This window comes from Pangasianodon hypophthalmus, chromosome 5 (assembly GCF_027358585.1).
Source record: "Pangasianodon hypophthalmus isolate fPanHyp1 chromosome 5, fPanHyp1.pri, whole genome shotgun sequence".
Classification (NCBI taxonomy): Eukaryota; Metazoa; Chordata; class Actinopteri; order Siluriformes; family Pangasiidae; genus Pangasianodon; species Pangasianodon hypophthalmus.
The window spans coordinates 17,545,184-17,558,146 of NC_069714.1; the positions used below are offsets into that span (position 1 = coordinate 17,545,184).

At 38.6% G+C, this 12,963-nt stretch overlaps 1 protein-coding gene across 3 annotated transcripts in view; it reads right to left on the reverse strand.

Moving 5' to 3' along the window:
* Positions 1-141: 141 nt before the first annotated feature.
* The window catches only part of dync1i2a (dynein, cytoplasmic 1, intermediate chain 2a), a 33,179-nt gene continuing 20,357 nt past the window's right edge, over positions 142-12,963 (reverse strand). For all 3 annotated transcript variants that reach the window (XM_026913164.3, XM_026913162.3, XM_026913163.3), the window contains 8 exons: positions 11,402-11,527; positions 7,276-7,422; positions 6,721-6,834; positions 6,072-6,205; positions 4,351-4,495; positions 3,621-3,761; positions 3,393-3,518; positions 142-1,345 (listed from right to left, as the gene is read on the reverse strand). In XM_026913164.3, the coding sequence (XP_026768965.1) occupies positions 1,232-1,345; positions 3,393-3,518; positions 3,621-3,761; positions 4,351-4,495; positions 6,072-6,205; positions 6,721-6,834; positions 7,276-7,422; positions 11,402-11,527 (1,047 nt within the window). In that variant the 3' untranslated portion in view covers positions 142-1,231. The remainder of the gene's footprint in view (positions 1,346-3,392; positions 3,519-3,620; positions 3,762-4,350; positions 4,496-6,071; positions 6,206-6,720; positions 6,835-7,275; positions 7,423-11,401; positions 11,528-12,963) is intronic.

The following is a 12,963-nucleotide window of genomic DNA, read 5'->3' on the forward strand; positions in this document are numbered from 1 at the left end:
CACTAAATCATTTTCAGAAAAGGGTACCATTTTCACAAATTTCCATCTGCTTAATGCTAATGTTAAATACTTTAATTATCTCATTTATCAGGTGTGCAGTAGTTACCAAATTGAGGAGGTTTAAATCAACACATGAAACAGTTTGAGTTCAGAAAGAGGAATTTATAGAGATGTACAAAGACATTCAGAGAGGCTGAAGAAAAGCTACAGTCATACAGGTTACAAATGGAACTGTAAAATTGGAAGAAGAGGATCCAGTTTTGAAAAACAATGGCTTAAAAATGCTCAGCATGTTGATGACAATCACTGCATAATAAATATGGGATATTTATATGAGCATGAAGACAAACAAACGGTGTTTAATCAATAGCCAGAATTTATAGCGTCAGACATGGAGTAGGAACAGGACTAGCAGTTGACAGTGAGGGAATCTTGATCTTAGCTGCCCCACAATACTATGCAGGAGTGCGTTCATAAATTCAGCATCACTCCTCAGATGCTAAACAGCTTCAATGAGAAGACAACAAATGGCTTAATTTGTGAAAGACAGAATGACAAATGCACAAAAATACCTGGTTTTTTTTGTCAAGTTAATTATATCAGCCATTTTTAATACAGGTGATAAGTGTTGTCCTAAATCTCAACTTGCGCAATTAAAATCTTTGGTTTCTCATGTGGCGTGTTATAATGCCCAGCGTTTGAAACTGTAGCACTTGGACAACTTTCTAGACAGGAAATAAGAGTAATGATGTTTTTAATTTCAATGATGCTTTCATTTTCAAATTACAGTGAATTTATGAATGCACTCAGACACCAGTCAGCAAGAGAAATGAAAAGAACAGGCTCTGTGCAGTACTTTACAATTGATTGAAGTTTTAGATCCCTTCAAATGGGATAAAGAGCTCAGGTGTAAATACCAGCAGGAGTGAAACTTTAAACTGTGTTTCTGATGGATTTATACCTGACAATTTTAAGGCTCCTGGTACTGGAAGAGAATAGAAAACTGCTGGTTGCTGAACTTCATTGTCATTCTCGTCATTCTGACCACATTCTTTACTCTAACTCAAAGAAAAGGCAAAAGTTGTAAATCATACAAAGTTTTCGGATAAAGAAGTCTTCATAATCATTAGCACTGTCAGCATGCCTTGGTGTGGATGCACATGCTTTTGAATTTTTTTTTTGCATTGAAAACCTGTAGCTTGTTTGTGGAATGGCACTGGATGTGTGGTGATTAGGATGGGATGCGCTGGGCCACAAGCTCCTCGGCGTCCTCGCGGTTTTCATTAATCTCTGTGAGCGTCCTGACGAAGCGTGTCCACTCATCAGCCCGTGGCACGGCGATCTGCTGTAGAGGGAAAGACAACATTCTGTTATCTGTCCAGAGAGAGTGCCACAGCACTGAGCTCACACAGGAGGAGTCCAGTAACTAAAGCTGCTCTCCACTTCACCTCATCTCTCATACAGTCTCAAACACTTAAACATCTCCAGCTGTCTTTCTCTGATTCTTTCTTCACTGTAGTTACTCTCTGCTTTCTCTTAAGCAACTGTCCCACATGTACGAGTGTCTCAGACACTCTCATGAACCATGAGACTAACGTGGATAACTGTTATCCATGCATTAGATTTTTGACCTTTTTACACGGTTGTGTTTTATACAAGGAGAACAGCCACAAAACCAGTACATTCCAACTCACATCACATGCTAGTTGATGATCCTAGAGAAATAGATGCAATATTTGCTCTCTGAGAATCACTACTTTGTCCAAATTATTACAATAAACTGTTTCTTTGAACATACAAACACTAATGAGTTCTTTCACACTTTACAATGCCATAATGTTCCTAATTGTAGTAAAGCTATAAGCTAATGAAGCTACACTATATGGCCAAAGTTATGTGGACACCTAACCATTACACACATATCTGGACCTTCCCCAAACTTGTTGGCGCAAATTTAGAAGCACACAATTGTCTAGAATGTCTTTGTATGCTGTAGCATTACAATTTGCCTTCACTGGAACTAAGGGGCCCAAACCTGTTCCAGCATGACAATGCTCCTGTGCATAAACCAAGCTCCATGAAGACATGGGCTGCTGAGGTTGGAGTAGAATAACTCAAGCAGCCAGCACTGAGCCCTGACCTCAACCCCACTGAACACCTTTGGAATGAATTAGAACACCAACTGCACACCAGGCCTTGCCAGATTTCATTACCTGATCTCACTAATCCCCACAGCCATGCTCCAAAATATAGCGTAAAGTCTTCACAGAAGAGTGGAGGTTATTATAGAAGCAACGGGGGACTAAATCTGGAATGGGATGCTCAACAAGCACATATGATTGTGATGGTTAGGTGTCCACAAACTTTTGGCCATATTAGTGTACATTTTAGTATTCTAAATGCACCTTAATTTGTCTTAAGGTGCAGTATTTTATTTTTTGGGTATTTTGTATTATTCCTGAATGTCTATGAAATATTTCAAATTGATTATGGTCTGTTTATATATTGTTTATGTATTATTTATTACTTTTATTAATTGTTGAAGAATGGTCTTCTCTGTCTCTCCAATGCAGGTTTGGTAATGCCCATTATAAATATTTTCATTCATGTTCATCAGTTGAGATTAGTTCTGAAATACAGCTGGCCTAAATAATACAGAATATAAGCAAAAGAGAAATATTCAACTGTGAGGAGTTTTAGAGTGATGAATTTATAGTACTGTATTTCAACAATAGTCAAAAATGAGCATTAAGAGTCAAGTAAAGTAATGTTAATTTACACCTGTACATTAGCTAGCTGATGCACACACAAGCTGCTGTTGTAATATTTTATTGAGAAATGTGCTCTGAAGAGTTTAAGGGTGATTTGAAGGAGAAAAGTGGGGAAGCAGAAATATCACCAAAAAAACAAACCCACTGGTTATGGAGAGTTTGTTTGGGAAACAAAAGAAGGGATTTCTTTGCCACTTGGCAGCAAGAATTACACAATTCTGAGGCTCTTTTCACTCCTGTTGAATTAATGTGGATTTGGCTGTTTAGGAAGCTGTGGTCATTTCCCAAGTCACATAATACAGTACTAAATACTATGTCAATATTGTGTGCCACCCTGTGCTCTTACAGAGTGGAGGAACATTTAGAATGATAGTATGCAGTTTGGGATGTAGCCTGCATCTCTTTTGCACTGTATGTTAACTGCAGCTGTGAGTCAATCACGTGATGTGGATGTAGAGTTTTTGTTACTGCTAAGTGCAGGAACTGGACTAGGTTTATTAAAAAAAAAAAAAAAAAAACTTACCTCTGCCTCAATGCTACTTCAACTCTTTATAGTCTAAAAACCACCATAGTACAGAAACAAATTCAGTTTTTACAATAAAGCCTTTTTAAGGTTCTCACCTCTCCAACGTCGTAAATGAGAACCTGTCCATCAGAGTCTCCCACAGCAATCTCTCGGCCTGTCTGTGCCCACCTCAGCCTATTCAGAGCAGGAGTCCCCTCCACTGTAATACTGGCAGTGGGAACCTACAGAACGGCACAACAACAAGTTTACCAATACTGAAGCATATACAAAGTTAGTAACCAAACCCAGGTCAGCATGTGTGTGTGTGTGTGTGTTCCAGAGACCTCGGTGTCATTGTTGAGGTTCCACAGGTCTAAATGGCCAACTCCATCCACACAAGCAAAGAGGGCAGGGTGAACAGGCGACCACATCACATCATACACATAGTCGGAGTTATCCTCAAACGAGTAGAGCGGCTTATTATTCTACAGCACACGAAAACAGCAGAGAAGCAGAGTCACTGGCTTGCACAAACACAACACTAATCGCAATGTGAATGGAACCAAAATCACTTTTCCACTGCTGCTATTACTCTCTATGTTTCCAGGCATTCACAGAGACTAAACTTAGGCTGCTTTCACACGGCATTTTTAACAGAACAATCACTAGCCGGAGAGCTTTTTGTGTTTATGTGAGGAAAAAGTGGCTCACACTGTGACGCACACAATAACCATAACACTCTTACCAGTCTTAGCTAGTATCGGCTAACTAGTCTAGCTTATTCACTATGTTAGGGTTATTATTTTAAGCAATAAAAATAGTTTAACTCTGGCAATGAAGAGGTCGTTTGCCTTTATTCTAATTTTGGATGCAGAAAATTAGAGAAGCAGCGCTGCAATAAAAAGCACATTATGTCACTCCTTCCTGAAAAGTTTAACTTTTTCCAACTTTTGGGGAAGAAAAAAAAAAAAACAACACTGTCGGTTCAGGAAAAATACTTAGTATGAAAGTAACCTTCTGCTTTCAACATTCAACATTCTGCTTCTACGCCAAGGTTATGGTAAGTTGGGGTACCTTAGTGCTCCAGAGTTTGACGGTCCAGTCAAAGGAAGAGGTGAGAAAGAGATGGGAGAAGTCTACAGAACCAGCCGCTGTGTGGCAGTGGATTCCTGTAACTGGACCATGGTGGCCCTCAAACATCTCGCTGATACCTGCCTTACTGCTCCCAAACACACACACACACACACACACACACACAAACAGAAGACAGGAAAGAACACTCATCACAATTCTCCATCATCTGGATCATGTTTGCTAACATAAAATGATTATTAGAAGGAATGGACTACTGGATGTTAAAAGATCCCTAAACTGAATGGACTAATGGAAAATGCACACCAGCCTGTTGTACTTGTGGCATGATCGCCTGGTCATGATTACTCGAGCCATGTATGATTATTTGGCAGTTGCACCGTCGTTAAATTCCACAATCATATGTTCTTGATGCACGACGAGGAATGTGAATTAGGTGTTTTTCCATCAGTGTGGATGAGGCAAATAAACACCCAAACACAAGGTTTCAATGTGAGGAGTAAACATGGAAAAAACCCTGGCTGTCTAGACTTACTATTGGGCAGGTTCGTTTGTGTCAGGTCATATAAAACCACGTTTTTGACAGAGAGATGCCAATAGGAGATAATGATGCATGAATCCACTGGTCTGTTCTAAAGAGAGAGAGTCTTCCCTCTGCGTGCAGCAGTGTGTTCAACAGCTCTGGAGATCGTTATGCTGGGGGAAAAGTACAGTTCCTAATTTCACCATGTTTAAAATCGTTATTGAATGCAATCTCATCCAACAGCAGATCAGTTGTTTTCTATATCTAACAATATTTGTTAAACATTTCTCCATTCCCTAAACTCCAATTTTTTAAAGCAAGTCTTCTATATAGTTTTTGAATGAAAAACAAAACCAAGCTTCCTTTTACATCACACTTCTTGAAATATATTTCATTCTGTTAAGTAAGCCTACAAATACAAACTGGCATAAGATAATAATAATAAAAAAAAAAGTTCCAAATATTTTATGAGAATTACCCATCAGCTATCTTATGATTATAATCATAAACACTTTTCTACATATTAAGGTTATGAACTAATTCTGGACAAAAAAAAGCTCCAGTACACAAATAAAAAAGCTTTCACATAGCTCTGTGTGTATGTGTGTGTGTGTGTGTGTGTGTGTGTGTACTCATTACGCTGAGAGGTAAATAGCCAGTGTGAGAGGTGCTTCTGTCTTATTAGCTGGGTTGAGATGGGAATATCATAATCATAGCATCATAAATGAAGTGGAAACATTGCAGCTCTCTCAATCACTGCTGAGCACAAACACACAGATGAACATCTCACTGACTGACTAAACTGCTCCAAATACGGTTCCATCTACGCACAAGAAACCTTACCCATTCGCCATACGGACAACTTCAAAAAGTCCCAGTCAACGGCAACACTACTGCTTTTCCTCTTCTGTTCTAACGACTTGTTAATTCCTCTGTGAATTATGATGTTGTGTTTTCCACAAACATTTCACACTTCAACCAAAAACCCACAAGAAATATAGAAGTGGGATTAGTTGTTTCCACTAGGCTTGTGTGTGTGTGTGTGTGTGTGTGTGTGTGTGTGTGTGTGTGTGTGTGTGTGTGTGTGCGCGCACATTTCCATTGTTTCCATTCCATTAGAAAAAGAGGACAATCAGACGTATGCCCTTACTGCAGAAGATTTTGGAAGTGTGTGATTTACCTGCCGTGTCGACAGGACGTGTAGACCGATCCATCCTCGCTGCCTACCACAAAGTTATTGACGTCACCCAGGGGGAAAGACATGGAAGTGACTGCTACAGACTTAGACTGCTTAAACACCAACTCCATGCTGTCCTGTAAGAGAGACACCGAGTGTGACATCAGCACAAACACACAGCACACACGTCCCACGGCACAGTAAATAACCTCCAGTAAATAACCTCTCTTGGCACTTTTCTTCGTGGATGATGTCAATACAGCTAGCACTTCATAAATGCTTCACATCTGACCTTGTGGTTTGGCAAACTTTATGGAATGACAGAGGTAATGTTATTCACACTTTAAATATATAAGACATGGGAACAGCCATTTAGTCCAAGAAAGTGCTGAGTCTTTAAAGTGCTGAGCAAACTGCCTGCCAAGTCCAAACGCATTTCCAAACCACTTCCCCTTGAGTGCATCCCTTAGACCCTGATTCTACACTAAGGCTCTTTCCTAAGCAATTACCGCAGTTCTCTGACTCAAACCTACAAGAATGATTTACATGGCCATATTCAGTAATAAGGATAGGAGAGTGGCTACTGGTGGAAATGTATGTTTATTTTTTGAGCTATGAGTAATGTAGTGAAAGAGAAGAGGAATTTGGGTACCTGAGGCTGGGACAACATGTCCAAACTCCACGAGCACATTTTACCATCAGTGGAGATGCTGATCAGGTTGTGAGCATTTTGAGTGCCGACGACATTCACGCAGTAAACCGGATGCTACAAAAGAGAGACAAAATTGGAGGATATACAAGACAGACAAAAACGGTACAATCATAATCTGCTATATGAATATATCACCATGAATTATTAAATATAGGACATGAATAGTTGTGGAATTCTTGCAGTACAGCAAGAAGAGTAATACAAAAAAAAACAATTCTGCATTGAAGGTAAAATTTATTCTGTCTAAATTATCCTACTTAACAAACCACATGCATGTTACAGAAATTCTAGCACTGCTTTTTACAGTCTAATGATTTGTATGGCTCAGTGACAATGTGCATTGTATTGTACCCCATCCCTCCTCATGACTGATTACATGGAACATATGGCTTAAATTACATTCTGTACGAGTGATTCATGTTTCAGCTACTGTTGTAATCAACATGAATACATTCTCCTGCTGCATGGGGCTCTAGATGATGTGGGTAGTGTTACCGTGTGAGCAGCGGCTGAAAGCGGAGTCCTCTGCACTGGAGTTCGCTTGTTACTCCTATTGTCCCATAGCACGATCTGTCCTGAATACGTACCACCTACCACCAGGTTAGGGTGGAACTTAACAAATGCCGCTGACATCACTGCAGACTAGAGAGAGAAAGAAAGAGGAAATGGTTCATGTGTTTGAACAGTAAGATGGATAGAATGAGACTGCAGCCCTGTTTTAGTGCATTCAAATTATGTGAATGTAACACAGTCCTATTTTTCAGTTCAAACTTGATTACTAATACATTTAGTCTTCCACTAAGCAGGTAATGCTTTACATTAAGTTTCCCTTAACCAAGATCATTTACTGCATTAGTTATCATGAATAAACGACAGACTTCAGCATTAGTAAATGCTAAAAAGTATTGTTTAAAAAAGTAACTCAAGTTAGTTACTGTTACCAACACCAAAGAAGGATTATTTTCCTATAACAGAAACATCCCAAAGTCTTCTATTCCTTTTATACCACAGCAATTTGGTAACAATTACAATATTTAATTTATTAATGAACATGTCGTGCATTTTATCTGTTTAATGTTATGGAACGTCCATTCCTTCACTAGCCTCTCTTTTCTTTCTGTCTTTCTCTTTTGAAATGAATAAAAAAAGAGGAAAAAAAAAACAGCTTGTTACCAAGAACCCAGAAAGCACTTTCCAGTGACGTAAAACTTACTGATGGTTACAAAGTGCCAACACGCGGAGAAAGAAATTTCTCCTTTTAGAAGCTTCACCATATACATCAGCCATATACATTTTTTTTAAATAACATGCTTTTTTTTTTTTATTTATTATTAGCCTTAGATTTGGTAGAGAGTCTGCCATACACGTCCCTGATAACATATTACAATCAGTGCATTAATGTAAAGCTATCAGTTGAATTATAGCAAGAGCTACTATCAGATATAAAAAGGGATTCAAGACGTTCTGACCAATTAGATTCAAGAATTCAGCAGTGCCATGATATACAGTAAATTAACACATGCATTAATCGACATTTGTTTAAACATTTGTTCTAAATACAACTACAGTCAGCTCCATAAGTGCTTGGACAGTGACACAATTTTCAGAATTCTGCCTCTGTAGTACACCACCACAATGGATTTGAAATGAAGCAATCACGATGTGACTGAAGTGTAGACTTTCAGCTTTAATTCAAGGGCTTTAACAAAAATATTGCATTAACCGTTTAGCAATTACAGATTTTTTTGCAGAGTCTCTCCATTTTCACAGACTCAAAAGTAACTGGACAAACTAACAATCACAAATATTAGGATTATTTTTAATACTTGGATGAAAAATTCTTTGCAGTCAACGACTGCCTAAAGTCTGGAACCCATGGACATCACCAAATGCTGATTTTCCTCCCTTGAGGTGCTTTACCAGGCCTTTACTGCAGCTGCCTTCAGTTGCTGCTTGTTTGTGGGTCTTTCTGCCTTCAGTTTTGTCTTCAGTAAGTGAAAAGCAGCTCAAGTGGGTTGAGGTCATCGGACAGTTAAGAACATTTAATTTCTTTGCCTTAAGAAGCTCTTGGGCTGCTTTCGTTTTAGGTCATTATCCATCTGTACTGTGAAGCACCATCCTATCAGTTTTGTAGCATTTGACTGAATCTGAGCAGAAAGTATAGCTCTATACACTCCAGAATTATCTCTCTATCTCTCACTATCTCTCTGATAGGTCCGTTTAGTTTTTTTTCAGCCTAATGATGGCCTCCTTCACCTACATTGACACCTCTTTGGACTGCATATTGAGAGTTACCATGAACAGCTACCAACGGCAAATTCAACGCTTGGAATCAACTCCAGACCCTTTATCCCCTTAATCTGTCATGAAATAATGAGGAAACAGGCCACACCTCGCCATGAAACTGCTTATCAGTCAATAGTCGAATTACTTTTGAGCCCGGGAAAATGGAAGGACTCTGTAAAAATGGCTGTAATTCCTAACTGGTTAATGTTAAACTCCTTGAATTTAAGCTGAAAGTCTACACTTCAATCACGTCTTCACTGCTTCAATCCATTGTGGTGGTGTTACAGAGACAAAATTACAAAAATTGTGTCACTGTCCAAATACTTATGTACCTGACTATATATTTATTCAATTATTCAATTTATTCAGTCTACATAAAATAACATTTATATTACAGCATGTTACTAAATGTTAATAAATCTCTGAAATCTGGTCTGTGTAAAAATTATTTGCAATTCAGCTTCAGCTAGTTAAACACAAACAAGTTAATTAAGGTGTTGTTTGAGTGTTAGGATAAATGGTTCATGTAGGTGTTGATTATTTATCTTATTTTATATTTTATTTAAAATTTTATTTAAAGATTATTTATTATTTATCTTATCTGGTTTATTATTTAGGAAAATACACCAATTAATACAAGTGTTGGTTATTTTGTTAATGTTACTCATGGTGTATTAATACTGAAATACATGGTGTGTTCATGATAACTAATGCAATACATAATGTCCATTAATAGAACCTTAATGGAAATTGCTGCTTTTCTACTAAAGGTGAATAGGGAGCTGTCATTTTTCTCCTGCCGTAACTCAATCACGTAGAACATACTCTAGTACTGAATGTGTGATATTTTGTGACGGAATATACATCGATGTGAAGAGCATCATTTGCATTTGAGGCACACACATTTTCCTGAGTGAATGGATGAGTGGCTGGGTAAGTGCATGCATGAGTGAATATGAGATGGAGCTGTTCTTTAAACTGGAAATGGTCCACCAGCACCACTGAGTGTTCAGTTACTGACTGGTTCAGCCAGATCTAACCCCCTACTGTATCCAATATAATCCGGCTCCATCTAATCAAACTCTGCCTTTAAAACCTATGAGGAATTTTCCCGAACTGGAGGGGGAAAATGTTCCTCTTCAGCTTTCAGAGAATGGCAAAAAAATTTTCATTTTCATAGTCTTTCTCTGTCAGTCGCATTCCTTCTCACATACACACACAGGTGGAGGAAAAAAAAAGTTCACACTTATGTATGTATGGAGTTTCCTGAGTGTGTGTAGTGTGTGTGTGAGCCATGTATCCGCTCTGAAGGCCAGCACATGTGGTTTTACTCAGCATGTCCACAGAACACTACCTCAGGGCGTATACACACACACACACGCATGCATGCACGCACACACATAAAACTCGAAGTAAAACATGCATGCTAGAGCCAGTGGAAATTTCAGTTTGAGTTCTATAGCGCTCTAAATTTCAAACTGGAGCACATTAACACAATCTCATCTAATTATGTTCTTATTTTAAATGATAAAATCTTTCTCGTTATTCAGTTTTGCTCAGCTTCCCAAAACATTTTGCTGGTCTAGGTACCTGCATTGTTACTTTTTTATTAACCAAGCTGTTTCTTACTAGTATACTTTATCTGAGCCTGAACTCTGAGTACAGTATAATATACAGTTGCTCTTCTTCAACCCAATACCTGTGTGTGTTTGTGTTAGGTGCGCACAATATCTCTGATAATTTTTGCACAGAAACACTCTTAACACATTCTCTGTAATCTGTAAGCTTTCTAACCATAGAGGGTGGAGATACATTTTCTCTTGTGTGTGTGTTCATTTATTGTTTGGTTTTTTTTTTGCATCAAATGGCAATTTTTTCATGTTGATATTAATACAAGCTAATCTTCATCTGCTAGGCATATTGCAATGATTTGCACAATGTGTATCCATATTAGTGCAAAATGCTGTTTTTGTTACCACTGGATATGTGTGAGAATTGTGGCTGAGTGAAAGAGAGAGAGAGAGAGAGAGACAGAGAGAGAGAGAGAGAGAGAGAGAAAGAGAGAGATTGAGACAAAATATACCGGCATGATGAAATCACAGAACTGTGCAGAGAGATGAGAGAAGAGGAAGAGCAGATGCCAGGAAAATTGGCAGCAGATCATGTTGGTCAGAGAAACAGCTACCTGTGTGTGTGTGTGTGTTTGTTTGATGAGGAGGGGGGTTCAGAGGGTGTGTCCGTGTATGCATGTGTGTTAGATTTTATTTCAGTCGGGTTGTTTGTATGTGGATATTTGTGGGGTGCTGATTTAAGAGGGTGGTACTTCCTCTCTTACCTGGCAGTGAAAGACATACTCGGGCGTAGTTTTCTTATACTTCATGTTCCAGACCAGCGCCACTCCATCAGGCTCATGCGGTGCCTCCTCGTTGTTGTTATAGGAGGCAACCAGCAGCTCAGGATACTGCACACACAGAAAAAAACATTATAACTTGCAGCACACACACACACACACTCATTCCCTCAGGCACTTTTCCTCTTCCCTCCTGCTGCGGTGTGTGTGTGTGCGTGGATGCCAGCCAGAACGCGTCACTACTTCAACAAGATTTATTACAGGGAAACTTTTCCTCAGCAGCAGTGATGGTAAATAAAGGCTAACATGCACCAGCAGCAGACTGCAGACTACTAAATGAGCTGCTCCAGAGATGCACTGCCTCTGGCTACTGCTGAGACCTGCTTCACATTCGAATCTCATTGAGACTTGTAACACCCTGCAGAACTAAATCTTTTGCCACATATGAAACAAACGGTTAACTACTGCCTCTACTAATTCAATTGAAAAGATTCGGTTATGTCCGGAATACATTAGCACAGAAAAAATGACAACACAAATCTGTGCGGTGAGAAATGGTTTCGAGTACACAAGTAGTGCCAGAAGTCATTTACACCCTACATATCACACAGCAGAGCGGCACATGGAGGAACTTAATCATGCCACCTCAACCACGCTTTGCCAAAACACAGATTTAGACCTCTGGAGAAACCGCAGCAGCTAAAACAATAATCCATGTCTATTTAGATTGTACACATTTACTAGAGGAAGTGAAATTGAGAAAGCAGGAGAGCACACATTGAGGCAATTACTCATAAAGATGCAAGCTTCTGATCAAGCTTTTCGCTCTGACAGTCCAGAAGCAATTTTCATTACGTAATCAGTAAATAAATGTGACATTTATCTTTAAGTTCAAACCTGTAGACTGAATAGATAGATAACTAAACCCAAACATGGCCTACTAATCCTGTGAGTCACTGTGATCCAAAACCACACATTAAAGCTTCATACAATGTGGTGACGAGGAACATCTTTCTGGTGATACCTACATTATCTTTGTACAAATATAAGACAAGATTTGACCATATATATAAACCTTGTCTTTGTGGGAAAATGTTTCTATATTTGCTTTAAAATTATAGACAATATTATAATAAATTAGAACAATCACTCAGATATAAAGCAACACTAACACCTTTCCCCTCAGTCAAGAGTGATAATACACACACACACAGGGAGGGAGAGGAAGAAGAAAGAGAGAGAGAAAGTAAAAAACAAATCACCATGTTTGAGGGTTTCTTGTCTATATTTACCATTTAAATGTCACTATAATACTGCCACCATAAAAGCAGAGAACTGGAGCAAACCAAAGCAAAAAAAAAAAAAAAAAAGTGAGTTGTGACCTAAAATCTGGTTTCTAAAAAAATGAGCCATTCCAACATCCAAGTCAAAATAATAGCATGTGTCACAAATTTAATAACTGTAGCACATTAAAAAAAAAAGAGAGAGAGAAATGAGTTGACACTTGTGAATGTTGTTTCTGACTGAGTTTTCAGATGCAGATGCTT